At 44.4% G+C, this 15,292-nt stretch overlaps 2 protein-coding genes across 7 annotated transcripts in view; one reads left to right on the forward strand and one right to left on the reverse strand.

Moving 5' to 3' along the window:
- The window catches only part of taok3a (TAO kinase 3a), a 63,570-nt gene extending 61,715 nt beyond the window's left edge, over positions 1–1,855 (reverse strand). For 2 of the 4 annotated variants that reach the window (XM_035165113.2, XM_035165109.2), the window contains exon 1: positions 1,343–1,855. The gene's annotated coding sequence lies outside the window, so the exon portion shown is untranslated. Of the gene's footprint in view, positions 1–865; positions 1,315–1,342 lie in introns of those variants that run through there. The other 2 variants (XM_035165111.2, XM_035165110.2) reach the window with 2 other exon arrangements.
- A 1,850-nt stretch (positions 1,856–3,705) lies between these two features.
- suds3 (SDS3 homolog, SIN3A corepressor complex component) lies at positions 3,706–12,122 on the forward strand. Of its 3 annotated transcripts, none has more exons than XM_035165116.2 (12): positions 3,706–3,932; positions 5,554–5,623; positions 6,540–6,595; positions 7,236–7,307; positions 7,987–8,006; positions 8,139–8,295; positions 8,530–8,625; positions 9,001–9,062; positions 9,152–9,188; positions 9,292–9,397; positions 10,224–10,308; positions 11,163–12,122. In XM_035165116.2, exons 1-12 carry the CDS (start codon positions 3,821–3,823, stop codon positions 11,259–11,261), a joined length of 972 nt encoding a protein of 323 aa, XP_035021007.1. In that variant the 5' UTR covers positions 3,706–3,820; the 3' UTR covers positions 11,262–12,122. The 3 variants fall into 3 exon arrangements, with proteins under 3 accessions (XP_035021007.1, XP_035021006.1, XP_035021008.1); XM_035165115.2 differs by lacking the exon at positions 3,706–3,932 and adding an exon at positions 3,944–4,230; XM_035165117.2 differs by lacking the exon at positions 3,706–3,932 and adding an exon at positions 4,274–4,698.
- Positions 12,123–15,292: the final 3,170 nt, after the last annotated feature.

Genomic DNA, 15,292 nt, shown 5'->3' on the forward strand with positions numbered 1-15,292 from the left:
TTCCCTTTAAATGAGAGCAGCTTGATGCCACTTATTCCGCAACACGCCAAGGCGAGGGTCTAAATTCAGCAAAACAAATGTGTGTGAAATGAGTTCATCCACACTACATCTCTCTTCTCTGAGCCCCTGAGCAGAAAGGAAAACAAACACACTCGGCTATATGAATCCATGTGAGTGACATGTCATAATAATGGGATTAAATCCCTTGGTGATCGGTGCCTGACACTGTGACTGGGGAGAAGAAGAAGAAGAAGAAGCCTCCTTAGAATAAAACCATCTTTACAAACAACAGTTGTTTATCAGACAGAACCAGGTCTGCTGCCTCTCACTCATGCGCTCTACGCTCAAGAGATGACATCATGTTGGGTCAGCTTGGGTTTTTATTTATCGCCTCTCTCTCCACATCTGCCATTTCGAGCGCACGTCCACTTTCTACCTGCTGCTTGCTTAAACCGAGCATGTGCATGTGAACGAGCGCGTGCAGGTGATGGACCTCCTGCAGCGGTAAAGGACTTTGTAAATAAATAATGGAGGGTGAATGTTATGAATGCGAGTCGTTATTTGCAAAAAAAAAAAAAAAAAGAAAGTGTCACGCGTGCAGACGGGCTAATGGCGTAGTAAAACGTGGGTAGAGACGAGGGTTCGGATCTCGGCTGAGAGCCATTGACACTGTGCGTTGATAGTAAAAACAATGCAGGGACGCGACGGAAGGTGCCACGGTGGGTTTGCATGTGACACACTCACGCACGCTGACCCACATTTGATGACAACGGCGAAATATAAACACAGCGGGGACAAGTTTGCACAGCGTCCACACACACACACATAAAAACACCCCCACACATCCATCAAGTGCGTGCTTCACCTGTCAGCCGTCCTCCGCTGCTCGTACTCACCCGCCGAGGGGGGGAAACCAAACTGGGGGGGACGCGGCTCCACAACATCCACAATAAAAAGGTTTTCAGCAGGTGCACGGACCCAGCGAATCAAACCGTACTACGCACTTCAGCCCCCGGCGAGGAGGAGCTGCTGCCGCCGCCGCCGCTCCTGCTCCTGCCGCTGCCGCTCCGTGGACTCACCGCCTCTCCGGGGACTCAAACAAACAAGCCACTGTGGTCACTCCACTCTCCCCCCTACTCCTCCTCCTCCACACGGCTCCAGGTGCCGGTGCCAGTGCCAGGCACGCCAGTGCCACCTACCCCCCCCTTTACATCCACTTTTACCGCGTAGCGACCTAGCTTAGCCGAGAGGAAGCGGTCGGTTCAGAGGTGTAAAAACCGTTAGCGACACGAACAGTGACAGCGGCGGGAGGAGGAGAGGAGGGGGAGAAAAGCCCGCTCACCTTTCAGGTCCAACAGGGGCAGAGAGGAGGGGGGGGGGGGATAAAAGTGCTCCTCGTCCAGGGTGGAGGAGTTCCACGCAGCCCGGGGTCTGTGGAAGATGTCGGTGACACTTTGCGGGGCGCTGCTGTCAGTTGGTGCGGACTTCCTGAATGACGGAGCAGCGCGAGCTCAGCCCTCCTCGGCTTCTTCTGACACACGGCCGGAAATAAAAAAGTTGTCGCGTGCGGCGGAGGATGAGCACTTTTCCTGTTTGTTTTGTTTTATTTATTCATTCGTTCTTTTTTCCGTTTCGTTTTGTCTCACCGCCGCATTCCAGCACCGCAAAGTCGAATGCTTTTAACCCCCCCACAAAAAAGATCTAACGCAAAAACATCCAGCGTTGCGTTTGTCCTTTGATCCCAAAAGATCACAGGTTGAAAGTTGTCGAGCAAACAAATCCCGCACCTTGTTTCCTTCGTTGAAGATGCGTGGACTGACCGACTGAGTCAGCCCGGTTCTGTCGCAACTTCACGGACGGTGATCCAGCGCATGTCCTGAACGTAGCTCAGTGCAATGCCGCCACCTGCTGTCTGTACTTTGAAGTTTATCTGACGACACTATGTTCATCCAAGAAACTGGGACTGAAGAAAAAATACATGCAGGTGTAATACATATTTCTACTATTCTGTCTACAAGAAGATAAGGTGTGTGCTTTTTAAGTAAAATGTCCTCTCTTTATGTTTATATCTTCTGCCTTGATGATTATGAAACAGTTGAGTTGTGCCTCAGGGCTGGAACTTCTTCCCCTATAGCTGATTTTATTTGCATAACTTGGGAGACAAAGGCAAAATATTTTGTTTAAGGCTGGGCTGTAAAATACTGTGTAATTTTGCATTAAAGTAAATTTAATGAATTGAATCACTGACAATTGCAACTGTACCTTTTGGAGTCTTGTAAATCCATAAATATCATAAGATTAAAGCCATGAGGATGAAACTGGAATAATAGGTGAGATGTGTCCTTTGTACAAAATAAAACACTGAGAAGACACCTCTTCATTTATTTATTTTTTTATTATTTTTAACACAATACAACAAAACAGAGATGCATCTCTCCTGACAAACTCTAAGAGAACACATCCAGACAAACCTCTGCAAGTAGTGGCTCAGGAGGAGAAGTGGTCAGCTAATTATCTGAAGGATTCTGATTTGAGCCCCTGCTCATCCAAAGCCAGTTGAAGTGTCTTTGAACAAGACACTGAACCCCGAACAGCTCCCGATGCTTTGTGTGAATATGAGTTTAAAGTTGTTTTGGATAACAGTATCATCCAAATCTGTTCAAAACAGTTCAAACCCCCATAATGTTTCAGTATTTGTACAGATGTGTCATTTAGTCTTGAAATTCTTACCGTATCTTTGACCACTGTTAAAGTCTGCTTCTCACACCAGACGGGACTCGAACCAGCATCCCCTTGTTTAGGAGGCCAGTGCCTTATCGCTGTTTTCACCCCTTTCCGCTCTCTTGTTTGTCAGCAGGCTTACACACAAACTACTGAATTGATTTCCACAAAACTGGGCGGAAGGATGGGACATTGGCCAGGGAACAACCCCTTTAAATCCACTCAAAAGGGGCAGAGACCCTGCCTGTCATCTGTTACCCCAGTCCCAGCTGAGGACCATGCTGGGTGACGATGCCTTCTCTGTTCCGGTGGTGAAGATCCTTGAGGAGACCCATCTAGGAAGAAAGTAAGAAGAAAGCTGTGGTTATGCTTCAGTTTATCTTCTTTTGATTTTAAGTGTTATAGATGTCATAGTTTTATAGTTGTGCGTTCTAAGGACTTGGTCTGAATTCACCTTGTACTTGTTGAACTTTTTATCTAAAGTTTTATCCTGGCTCTGTTCTTAGTGACAGTTTTGATCATTTTCGAATGTTTTGTTCTATATGTATTTTTAATTATTTTCTCTGTAACATTTTTACTTTTATATTTCAGCCCTAAATGTTGTGTGATCTTCAACTGATTTTAATCATTTACCATTGTTTGCCTTCATTTCTTAATTTATTTAACTTATGAATCACTTTATGTCTGTATATTGAAATAAAGTTTATGATCATATGATTATTATTGTGTATTCTCGCTTCAGTGAAAGTGGAGTGAACCACACGGGTTCCAAAACAAAGAGACCCCACAGCCCCATCCGCATGTTCGTAAATATGCCTGTTTAAAACTTTCTGCCATAATACTTAATGCCCATTTAAAAACGTGCCAATCTTAAATGTTTATACTTCATCTTGACTTCATCGTTTTGAAAATTTGAAAAATATAGTTTTTACCCCACATAACACTTTAATAATTCCGACATTGTGTACAGGCATAAGGTCGGACAGCTTGATGCTCGGGGGGTCCTGCCAGTTGTAGGCGCTGTTCTCAAGCCGAGCTGCAAAAAAACACAAATCGATTGTTTATTTTGTGTTTGTTTACATTTTTTCCACGCGAACAAATGGCTTCGACGCTACTGTCGCCCATGGTGGACTATTACAACGACGAGGAGGAACTCGACAGCGTGGAGGACGACGACGATCGGAGTTTCAGGGGACGGGACTCAGAGGAAGGTAACGTTCAACGCGGCGGGGCTCTGTCTACTTGTTGGAGGAGAAACGGAAACGCGCGGTTGTTGCATTTACGAAGTTATTCATTGCGCCGTGTAGTTTTGGGGGCTCGGCTGGAAATGCATCATGCACATGCACGATTTGGCGAAGCAGTTCCCAAGTAGCGAGCGAGTGCAACGCGAGGGGCAACTGCACACGGTTAGCCTGCTAGCTGCACATGTTAGCGACCCGCCAAACAAGCCCCTGCCTACACACGCTCCGGGAGGAGGGGAGCTGCCAACGGATGGACCGTTGACACTAGGTGGGTGTTTCCAGGGCCGGTGGGGAACTTATCTCAACGGTAACAAACGGTTTTAATACCGCGTTTGACGTTAGCTAACTCCGCTACGCGCACGAAACGCGAGGGGCGTCAACAAGCTCTCTCTCCACACACACACTGCGCGTAATTGTGCAATAAGGTCACAAATACATTCAATTTAATTCATATTAGACCCCACCCTGCTGCAGCTGACCCGGGTGTGTGCACGGTTTTAATAATGGATGATCGCTAAAAAGAAAAGGTGGGGGTGTGTGGGGGGTAGTAGCCACATAGCGTTAATTAGCCAGCTAGCTACGTGACGCTAGTTCCGAGCACTGACAGGTCGCCAGGCTGGTGAAAACCCTGCGTGTTGTGTCCACCGCGCTGGCCTCCTCGCACCGTTCACCCGCACAGGACGGAGGATCGCCGGGGAAAGAGGCACACGGGCAGCGGCGATGGCAGCACCACCAGGTTAGCTAGTTTCCCCCCGAAGCGGACGTTAAGCCTCCGTGTGTGTGGTTTAACTCCTCCGGCCGCGGTTCCGTTTTTTTGCCCGAACTACAGCGGCGAGAAGCGGGTTACTCTTTAAAACAGCAGGCTGCGCTAACTTGAGCTAGCACACTCGTGCTAACCGAAAATGAAAGCTGCTGTGTCAGCTCAACACGACCGGGCCTTACCCTTCTCGTGTGCCGGGCAGGTTCTCTGAAGGTAACGCTGACTGACAAGTAGGTTTCGCCGGTGCTTGTTAAACTTGGCTGCCGGAGTTCGCCGCTGGTCTCGGGTGAAACACGTTAGCATCTACCGGTGGACTGACAGCACGACCAAGTTAGCTTCTGATTTATCTCATCATGCGGCAAATCCTTCACACTCCGCTCGTCACGTTGATGACATTAGATAGCATTTAAAAGCCCTGGATCTCTGGATGCTGGATGTCCTCACCTGAGCTTCGTCTAACCCCAACTTTGTTTCGTCTCCGACGTCCGAGAAGATTCAAGATGTTTCCCGTCAAACACAGATCTTCCTCCTTATCCAACAAAACCACAGAGGGCATTCCCAGGCTGGGTGTTCACCATTACCCTCCCAGTGCCACGCACGTCCTTTCATCAGCTGTCTGTCTGTCTCTTCACTCAATTGCATCATCTTCTAAGTGTTGGGAAATCGAATGATAATGTTAATTATAATAATGATAATGATAATAAAACGGATGCACAGTTGTCTCGTGGCGCTGCTGCTGCTGCAGGCTGTCATGCTCACGTGGAGAGAACCGGCTTTGTTTGAGAAGTTCCTCTTGTAATCTGAGATCCTGTCCTGTTCTTCTTCTTCCAGACACAGAGGATGCCAGTGAAACAGACCTGGCCAAGCATGACGAGGATGACTATGTGGAAATCAAAGAACAGTAAGTGCCTCTCACCCGCACCGCTCAGCTGTTATACACAATTTATTAAAAAAACCATTATTTTAAAGAGTGATGTTTTTAAACGTTAGCCTATGTCTGCCGGTAGTGTCCTTTTTTAATTTGCCTCATAGGGTCTAACAATGTGTACAAGGTGAGACATCCACTGTCCTTAACCCTCGACATGGATGAGGGATCCATCTCCCAGGACAGACAGAAGTGAAATGTCGTGACTTACAGAGCACATCAACAAAACAACTATATGTACAACATTCATGAGAAAAGAGAGTGTCTAACATATATGGAGAGGTGTTTATACAAAAAGAAAAGGTCTGACAGAGATGAAGGGAGCAGCAATGACATTTGTAATTTTAGTGGTATAATAGTAGTATATGTAGGCAGGCATATTGTATATCTGAGCAATCTAGTTCAGCTAGATCCACGATGTGGCTGCAGCCTCGATCATAGATTTAACGATAGAGCTCAAGGACTCTGGGGAAGAAGTCAAGTCAGTAACAAGCACTGATGAGACAATGTGATGAAGAGATGTCATGTGTCCCCCCCACGACAGTCAAGGCCTATAGCAGCATAACTAAGAGCTGGACAGATTAGTGAGGCATCTTTATCACCGTCCACGTCTCTGGAGCAGCCTCCCTGACGACCTGAGGGCTGCAGAGAATGTGGATATTTTTAATACTATGAACATTTATTGGCCCCTCTAATTTTATTTATTAATCCATCTATTTATTCATACATCTTAGACGGTTTTACTTGATTCCTTGTTTAGAATTCATGAAATTTACAGTATAATGTTTCCTGAATTCCTGTTAATGGTGTTTTGCTCTGTGCATGAATGAACGTTATGATTTGTATTGCTTTTATTGGTTGTGATATTCCTTCTGCTTTCATTTAATTGCAGAATGTACCAAGACAAACTGGCCTCCATGAAAAGACAGCTGCAGCAGCTGCAAGAAGGTAATCACTCGGATTTATTCTTGTGAATGTGGGAGGAGGAGTTTCATATATGAGTGACTGGTGCAATTTATTTTGTGGGATTTGTGAGAGGACGTGGATTCGTTGACTGGAGGTGTTTGAAGGACACAGTCAAATCCTCTCATACTTGTTATGGTGGTGGTCAGGGATTACATCCTCAGGCTGTGAAGCCAGTTCCAAAGGTGATTTAAAACTTACGACACATTCTCTGAGAAACAAACGACAACTGACCACCTGTCCTCTGACACCGACAGCTCATTTGAAATCATCCAGACTGTTTACTGATACAATTATTCAACGCTGGTGTTGAATGTAGACATGTTGTGAGTTTTTTTAAAAATCCAAATGTAGGAACAATGGCAGTTAAATTTTGTTGTGTGTGTGTGTGGTTGCTACTGAGAGTAGAGCGTCAACAATGTCAAAATATTTCCAGAATGGATTTTCTAAAAAACATTGATGAATAAATAGTTTGTATTCAAGTTTAAATCACTTACCCCTGCCAAGGAGGATATCATTTCGTTGGTTTGACAGCAGGATTGCACACATTTAAATAAACTTGTTCAGCATAGACAGTTCTCTGTCGACTTCATTTTAACAGTTGATTTACATGTTGTATTTGCAGGTACTCTGCAGGAGTATCAGAAGAGGATGAAGAAGCTCGACCAGCAGTACAAAGAGAGACTCCGAAATGCAGGTGAGTTGAGCAACATTCAGAAATAGACCACACTGCGTTGATTCTGATGCATCAGCACCAACTGTGCTTGGAGGAGAATATAAAAATTTTGGAGGGATTCCTAATTTAGTTAGGTTTGTTTGGCGAGGGCGGAACATTGGCTGGTGCTGCAGAACAACACTTTGGACGTGAGAACTAGGAGGAAACCAGCCCAAAATTAGGAGTAGGAGGGAGGGGGTGTTTTTGTGTTTGCATACAGGCTATATCCACACCGCTACATCTTAGTTGCTACATTTACATGTACTCCAGACTTCAGCTTCTTCCTTTGCTTCCTGTGTGTCAAAATTCAATGTGCCCCATTTTTCTGATGATCAAAATGTTGTTAAATTTAGTTGCACTCCAAAAAAGATAATAAGGAGAGAAACTCAGACCCTGGTAATCGACTTATATAATGATCAACTGAGAACTTGACTTAGAAAAGATAAAAGGCTAAAACACAGTATAAGATGCATCCCTAATGACTTGCTGCTTTGATTTCAAGTTCACAGATGTTTGCTTAAAGCTTGCTTAGCGTTCTCCTTTTCTAGTCTTGAAGGGTAATCAAAGTCGACTCAGATATAATGTACCAGTGGTGAAGTTCATGACATTCAACTGATGTTTGTTCTACGTGACCAGTTCTGTTTTTCCTTCCCTTTTACAGATCTGTTTCTCCAACTTGAGGTGAGTGATATTCATCTTCAGCCGGCGTCTGCATGACTGATTTAACAAAACTCACTCTCGTATTTTCTCGTCATTATGAGGAAAACATGCTTCTTCTTCTCTCTGTCATTTCTTCCTGTCAACCGTCTGCAGACAGAGCAGGTGGAGAGGAACTACATCAAGGAGAAGAAGGCAGCGGTGAAGGAGTTTGACGATAAAAAAGTGGAACTGAAAGAAAACCTAATTGCGGAGCTGGAGGAGAAGAAGAAGATGATTGAGAATGAAAAATTAACAATGGAGCTGACAGGTGGTAAGAGAGCCAGAGCGGGATGATTAATCATGAACTCTCAGCAGAAGAGAGAGGGAGAGAAATGGGGGTAAAACTGTGTGTGGTGGGTGGAAGTGAGTTGTTCTCTCGACACTTTAAATATTAAATTGTCTGATTTTAAGACAGACTTTTCAGATACAGTAAATGAAGATGTTACCATCAATGTGCTTTTTGAGAAACAGCAGATGTTATTTTGACATTTCTTTTCAATTATAGATTCAATGGAGGTAAAGCCCATCATGACCAGGAAGCTGAGGAGACGACCTAATGATCCAGTCCCAATACCAGACAAACGGAGAAAACCTGCACCAGATATCCTTCACAGACTTTACACACAGAAGAGCTTCAGGGCCAAGAAAATTCTTCATTCTCAATATTTCCACTTTATTCTTGACATTTTGACTTCCTCTGATTTATTTTTTCTTATTTATGAAATGCAGAAATATTCTTTCCTTCAATTTTTGAGTCTATTCTCGACATTTCCACTTTATTCTCAAAATGCAAACGCAGAAAACTCCATCCTCTTTTCTTTTCTAATGCCTTGTCCTCTTAAATCTGAGAGGAGTAAATATTTAGTACAATTTACAGTCAGAATATTTCTTCTTTGTCCAGATACTTTATGAATTCCCCCTGAAGAGTTTTGTTTTCAGTGCACTCAGATTGTCGATGCTCCTTAATCCTTCAAACCTCAGCTAAATTATTTGTTAACAGACGAACAGATCATGGAAGATCTAAGAACACTTAATAAGGTTTGTGTGTCAGGATCAACTAATATTAGACATGTTCCTGCTAGATGTTATTTCTTTTGATTAGTTCTTTCACGCCTTCTCTTTTACAGCTTAAATCGCCGAAACGGCCAGGTATGTCCATACTCGGTGAGTTCCCGCATCGTCTTACAAAATTAATTCTCCAGTTAAATAAATGTCATTTAGAGAAGTTTTTCATGGTGGAACTAACCAGACGTTTCTCCCTCTTCAGTATCGCCCTCATCCCCAGAACACGTCCCCTCGGTTCCCATTGAAAGCCCCACCCAGCGTTACGAGGCTCGCATCGAGGAGGGGAAGCTTTACTACGACAAAAGATGGTACATTTAAAGTTTCACCCTCATAACCATTGTCTCATTGTTTGTGTTTCCCCCCTGACAATACACAGCTCGAGTCACCACTAGATGGCCACGTTGCCATGGTTTTGACGGCTCTCGAGCTCTGCTGGTCCTCAAGTGACATTTTACAGGAGCACTTTGATGGCTGCGTCTTTTTGTCTGGGCTACAGAAAGAGATATTACTTAACAGCCACGAAATAAGTGCTGGTGCTTGAAGCCACAATAGGAATAAATATGCAGAGGATGTGGGTGACGAATGCAAAGAGAATGAAAAATCCTTGACCAAGCACAGCCTCCGATGACTTTCTGTTTGAGAGCAGACCTCCGCATCAGACGTGAAGAAATTTGAAGAGGGGTAAGAATAATAGAACAGTGTCTTATTAGTCACTGATGGAGAAGTTGAGACGCCAGCTGTGAAGTTCGTGCACTGTTCTTTAAAGGCAATGTCTCATTTATTCATCGCTGAAGAAGACGCAGCCAACGCCGAAAAAACCTCCTCAAAAAACCACAGAGAGACACGTGCGTCATTATTCTTCAGTGGCTTCTTAATGATCAAATGCTTTGACTGTCAGTCTCCTCCCCTGGGTTGGTTTTGTCCTCTGACAGTTTGGAGCCATTAAAAAGAGACTTTTTGTTTTTGAATTTCCAGTCCAATTATCCGTTTAGAGCGATCTCAGGGGGACTGTGGTTTATTCAGCTGGGTAAAATAAGGTATAATGCACCTCTCTCCTGTCGGCTCTCGTCCATCGATCGTTCCTCAGCGTGAAAACTCAAGCTGTTCTTTTTTTTGTGTGTGTTATGTTGATAGGTACCACAAGAGTCAGGCCATCTACCTGGAATCAAAAGACAACACAAAGATCAGCTGTGTCATCAGCTCAGTCGGGACCAATGAGGTGAGTTCCAGCTCCTGTCACATGAAACAGGTTTATTCCTTAAAGGAGACACGTGATGTTTCTTTCCTCTAGTGTGATGTCTAGGTTTTTTTGTGAATGTTAAAGAACGGGAAGTGCGGGAGGTTGACCAATCAGAGCAGACTGGGCTTTATAATATTTGTGATTCCTTAATTCCTCGCCGTGCTCATGATTTAATGAACTGTCTCTTTTATTTTGCTGCCCTTGTGTAGCACTTTGTAGCGTAGATTTTGAAAGGTGCTCTATAAATATAGTTATTTAAAGTTATTGTTATCAAGTGGGGGGGGCCTTAAAGAGACAGAAGCTAAAAGTTAGAGTTTCAGACAGAGGCTGAAGAGAGGAGCTGTTGAGGAAAGTGTTTTCTGATCATTAGAGCATGTAAATATTTTCAAGTCAAGTTCAGTGTAGTTTCTCATTAATGTGTTTTTTATGTTGTGAATAAAATGCTGTTCTTAGTGTTATTCCGTGATGGAGGTTATGATCTGTGTCCTCTTATTAGCTCTGCTATGAGACTTGATAGAATTTAAAGGTGTGTGTGTGTGTGTGTGTGTGTGTGTGTGTGTGTGTGTGTGTGTGTGTGTGTGTGTGTGTGTGTGTGTGTGCGCACAGCAATGTGTTGATTTCCTGCTCTGATCAACACAAGACAAACACTGAAGAGAAGCGATTGACTTGAAAAGGAAAGTTCCTCATTCTGCAGAAATCTGATGTGAATGTATTTCTGGAGCTCCCTGAATGTGTAGTTGACGTGGTTTTGGATGCTGGTGTATATTGTCTCGGCAACAGCAGCTGCTTTGGAATGTGCTTGTTTCTAAATGGGCTTTGTCTTTGTTCTCCAGATTTGGGTGAGGAAGACGAGTGACAGCACAAAGATGAGGATCTACCTGGGCCAGCTGCAGAGGGGAGCGTTCGTCATCCGTCGACGGTCGGCTGCATGAAACATTCCCCCTCCCCTCCCCACACAGCCCCCATCTGTTCATTCATTCATTCATCCCCCCGCTCGTTCATCCACCGTTTTCCCCATTGGTGCATCCATGTTGAGTTTGACATGAGGCTTCTTCATCCTATACACTACCCATCTATACACACACACACACATTCATACAGTCTGTCATGGCCAAGGATATGTCATAAGATTTGTTTTTCTCACATAAACCAAACTCTCGCACAGTAAAAGTCGTCATATAGACAAGTGGCTGATTTCCAGCATTATTTGTCACTATGTGGCACGTGTGTGGAGGTGGCTGTGGCTCATAAAGAAGGCGGCTTTGATGCTGTCGACACAAATCCTCTCTCTTTCCCGCAGCCTCATTAACGTTTATCATTAAGTTATTTTTCTTGGAACAGCTTCATGTTGACCCACACAAACAGTTTTCAAGCCTTTCAAGCTGTTGCCCCACTGATAAGTAACAAAGCACAGACTGGAAGAAACCTTGTTGACGGGATTTGTATTGTTTTTTACATAAAAACACACCGATCAGGCCTGGACGTGACGACGAGATGAGGAAGTGCTTCAGGTTTGAGTGTCATCAATCCCTCAAGTGAAGACGTTACAGGAGTCGAACCCTTTTCAAAACATTAGAACTTTTGCACTGTCATTAAGACGCGGAGCCCTGTTATGCTTATTAGAGAAAAAAAATGTATTTTGAAGATTTCTGTGTTAATATTTTTATGTAATTTCGTCGTCCTCTCCATATGTGAACAATCTGGATGATTTCAACCATATTTGCATGTGGAGCATCACGTGGACTGTTAATTTGTACTGTGTTCCATTTTATTAAAATGTTTTCTGCCTTTTATCATTGTGGTGAGTTTGACTGTTTGATGGTTTGCTGGCGCAGTGTTCGTTTTATGATTTGTGCCTGAAAATACACAATACACAAAGTATTTATACAAGGATGCACTTAATCCATTCAGCCACTTGGATCAATGTGGAATCGTGTCGCTATCTTCTCCGTGACTGACTCTCTTTTTTTTTTTTTTTTTTTTAATCCTGAGATATTTGTGTTCTTTTTGTTGTTTTAGTTTTAGCATCCGTCGCGTGTTAGAAACTTCAACACTCTGATGTTCTCATGACATTTTTCAAGGGGACTGGCAGGACAATTTCTGGAAAATGTCCAGAGCAACTCTGACATTTGTGTTCTCACATACAGCCCCTCCAGAAAATATCAGGTTATGTTCACAAGTATGAACTTCAGTGCATATTTGATACCAGTCCCCTTAAAATGCTGAATCTTTACATCACCTGCAGAAAAACAAACCAACCAACAGATAGCGGTGAAAACATAACCTCCTCTGCACAGGTCAGTTATGGGTCTTCAATACACACAATGAATAAATGTTTAGATAACACCTCTAGAACATACACACATTATAAACCTTTATAATTAAATTACTAATAATATCCTTAAGTATTCAGAGTCACTGCAGAGTAAACAGACATGTGAGCTGCTGTGAATTTCATTATCTCAACGCTCCGTGTCCACTTCCTCTGCGGGGGGAGATTCTCCCCCCCCCCGGCAGCCTGACCTCACAGCTCCTCTGCACTCACACGGCTGCTCTCAAACATCCCTCCACTTTGTAAACAGCTGGATTGTTTGGCATTCAGCGCAGGTCTCCGCCGGGGGCCGAGCTGCCTGCCCTCACTCCCTCTTGTGTGTCCTATCGCTTTAACCGGATGGCGTGTTTCACTTTGCCTGACTTAATGACACACGCTGACATGGAGGGCAATTACTGTTTTGCAATGCGGCACAAAACACGAGGCTCATCTCAAAAGGCTTGTTGTCCAGGAGCCGTCAGGTGTGATTGCTCCGTCTCCTGCGAGGGCATGAAATGAGCTGATAGTGGATGTGATGCCTGTCTGCTCCCTTTACTGCAGCCTGTGTCTGGCTCTTGGTTAAGGCCAGAATAACACACACACGCTGAGACACTTAACATGAGATCCACAGGGTTTTTAAATTTTTATTATATGCGTCACATATGTAACCTTAGTGAGGCCATAGTGATTCATGTGGACTCACAGGTGAGGACAGAGGGGTGACCAGGGGTGGCAGGAACCCTCCTCCACGGAAAGACCACAACATCTAATCATCCATTATCTTTAGTGCTTATCCTCCGAGGGGGAGCTGGAGCCAATCCCAGCTGACATTGGGCGAGAGGCGGGGTGCTCCATGTAAAGGTCACCAGTCTGTCACATATAGAGACAAACAACCGTTCACTCTCACGTTCACCCTGATGGTTGATTTAGAATCTCTCATTAACACCAGTCTGCAGGTCTTTGGGAGGAAGCCGGAGGAAAAACATTCAAACACAGGGCGAACCAGAAATTAACTCAGGAACCGGTTTACTGTGAGGCAACAGGGCTGACCACAGCGCCACCGTGCCGCCCAAGACAAAGAGTACAAATCTATTAGTTCAGATCGTAAATTCTATTAATTTATAAATTAGCGCCATTAGACTATATTAAGATGGACGACATGACTGCTGCAGTGTAGGTCATAAACCCCGCCTCGTCCATGTTAGCGGATGGAACCAAACTAATAAGTCAAAGTATACTCGTAAGTAATTTTTTATGTTGCTGATAAGTTTGGTTTTAATTAGTTATGTGATGCAATCAAATTGTGGTCAAACATGATTGACAGCTGAGACTGACTCACGATTGAGTCCCAGCTACTCACTTTTAGGTTTTCCTGACTGCATCTTTAAAAGTGATGCTGCCGTAAAATAAAAATGTTTAAAAGACAGACTGACACATAAACACCAAGCAAAAGCACCTCTGTGCCACAGCAGCAGGCGTCTCCAGGATCTTATTTTCCCATGATAACACACGAGGTGAAACGACACTCGCCACAAGCAAAATGACCACAGACTGACGTGCGGCCTCCGAGATGAAGAAACACAACCTCAGTGAGGTGCTAGACAAACCACAGACACACACAATGATGTGGCTTGGTTGTTTTCACACTGGGTGTCTTGCACCTGTGTAGCAGAGGTGAGTGTCCTGGGGCCCAGTGTCTCTGCAGGTTCATTGGCTTTACTAATAGCTCTTATTTAATAGGATTTCATTTTTAATGGGTTTAGTGGACATTTGTTTGTTCACCTGGATGCAACAATAGTTTTTGAGCTTTAATCGTGAATTAACACATTTTACATGTATCCTCCTCCCTCACCTCCCACTGTTGCTCTATATTTACTGCTCAGACGACTCCCACTTAACATCATTGTCTTTTTTCACACACACTTAAATTGTGTTGATGACCCCCCACCCCACCACACACACACACACACATCCATGCCTTTCAAACGACACATGTCTCGCTCTCGGGGAGTGTATCAGTCTCCAGCTTTCACTGCGGCTGCGTGTTTACACTGTCTTAAATCAATATGCTGAATAAGCAAGGGAGCAAGAAGGAGCACTTCAGCATGTAGACAGTCCTCTGGTGATGAATCAATTCTTCCTCATGCACGATGTGTTTCCAGCGGAGTGAGTAAAACACCTGCTGACACTCCAAACAAAGGGAAGCTCTCCATCCGTCCATGAGCAGAAGTGATTACAGAGCTCTGGCTGCGGTCAGGGTTTGTTGGGGAGTCTTGCAGGAGCTGTAATACTTTTTGGTGGTTATTGCTTGTGTGCATAAAAAGTCACCCGGGGCATCAATAAAAAATAAATAAATCCCCCACCAGCCGCAATTCCAGCACTGAACTCCCTCTTTCATCCTCTTCCCCCTAAATTGAGCATTCGCTCCACTGCATGTTGGTGCTTCAGCTCATGGCTGCAGGGCGGAGAGCTGCATCTCTCTCCGCACTATCTGCCGGGAACCGAGCGGGGTCCAGGCAGAGTTGGATTTGCCTCTGGTGGTCTCCTTCACAACCCTGCTAGGCCCTGCACGTGTGTGTGAGTGTTCCTGGAGTTTATCAGTCTCCAGCAGCTCCTCACTATAGGTGAGGAATTGGTTTACAGCAGCAGCTC

Source organism: Hippoglossus stenolepis, chromosome 9, assembly GCF_022539355.2.
Source record: "Hippoglossus stenolepis isolate QCI-W04-F060 chromosome 9, HSTE1.2, whole genome shotgun sequence".
Lineage (NCBI taxonomy): Eukaryota > Metazoa > Chordata > Actinopteri > Pleuronectiformes > Pleuronectidae > Hippoglossus > Hippoglossus stenolepis.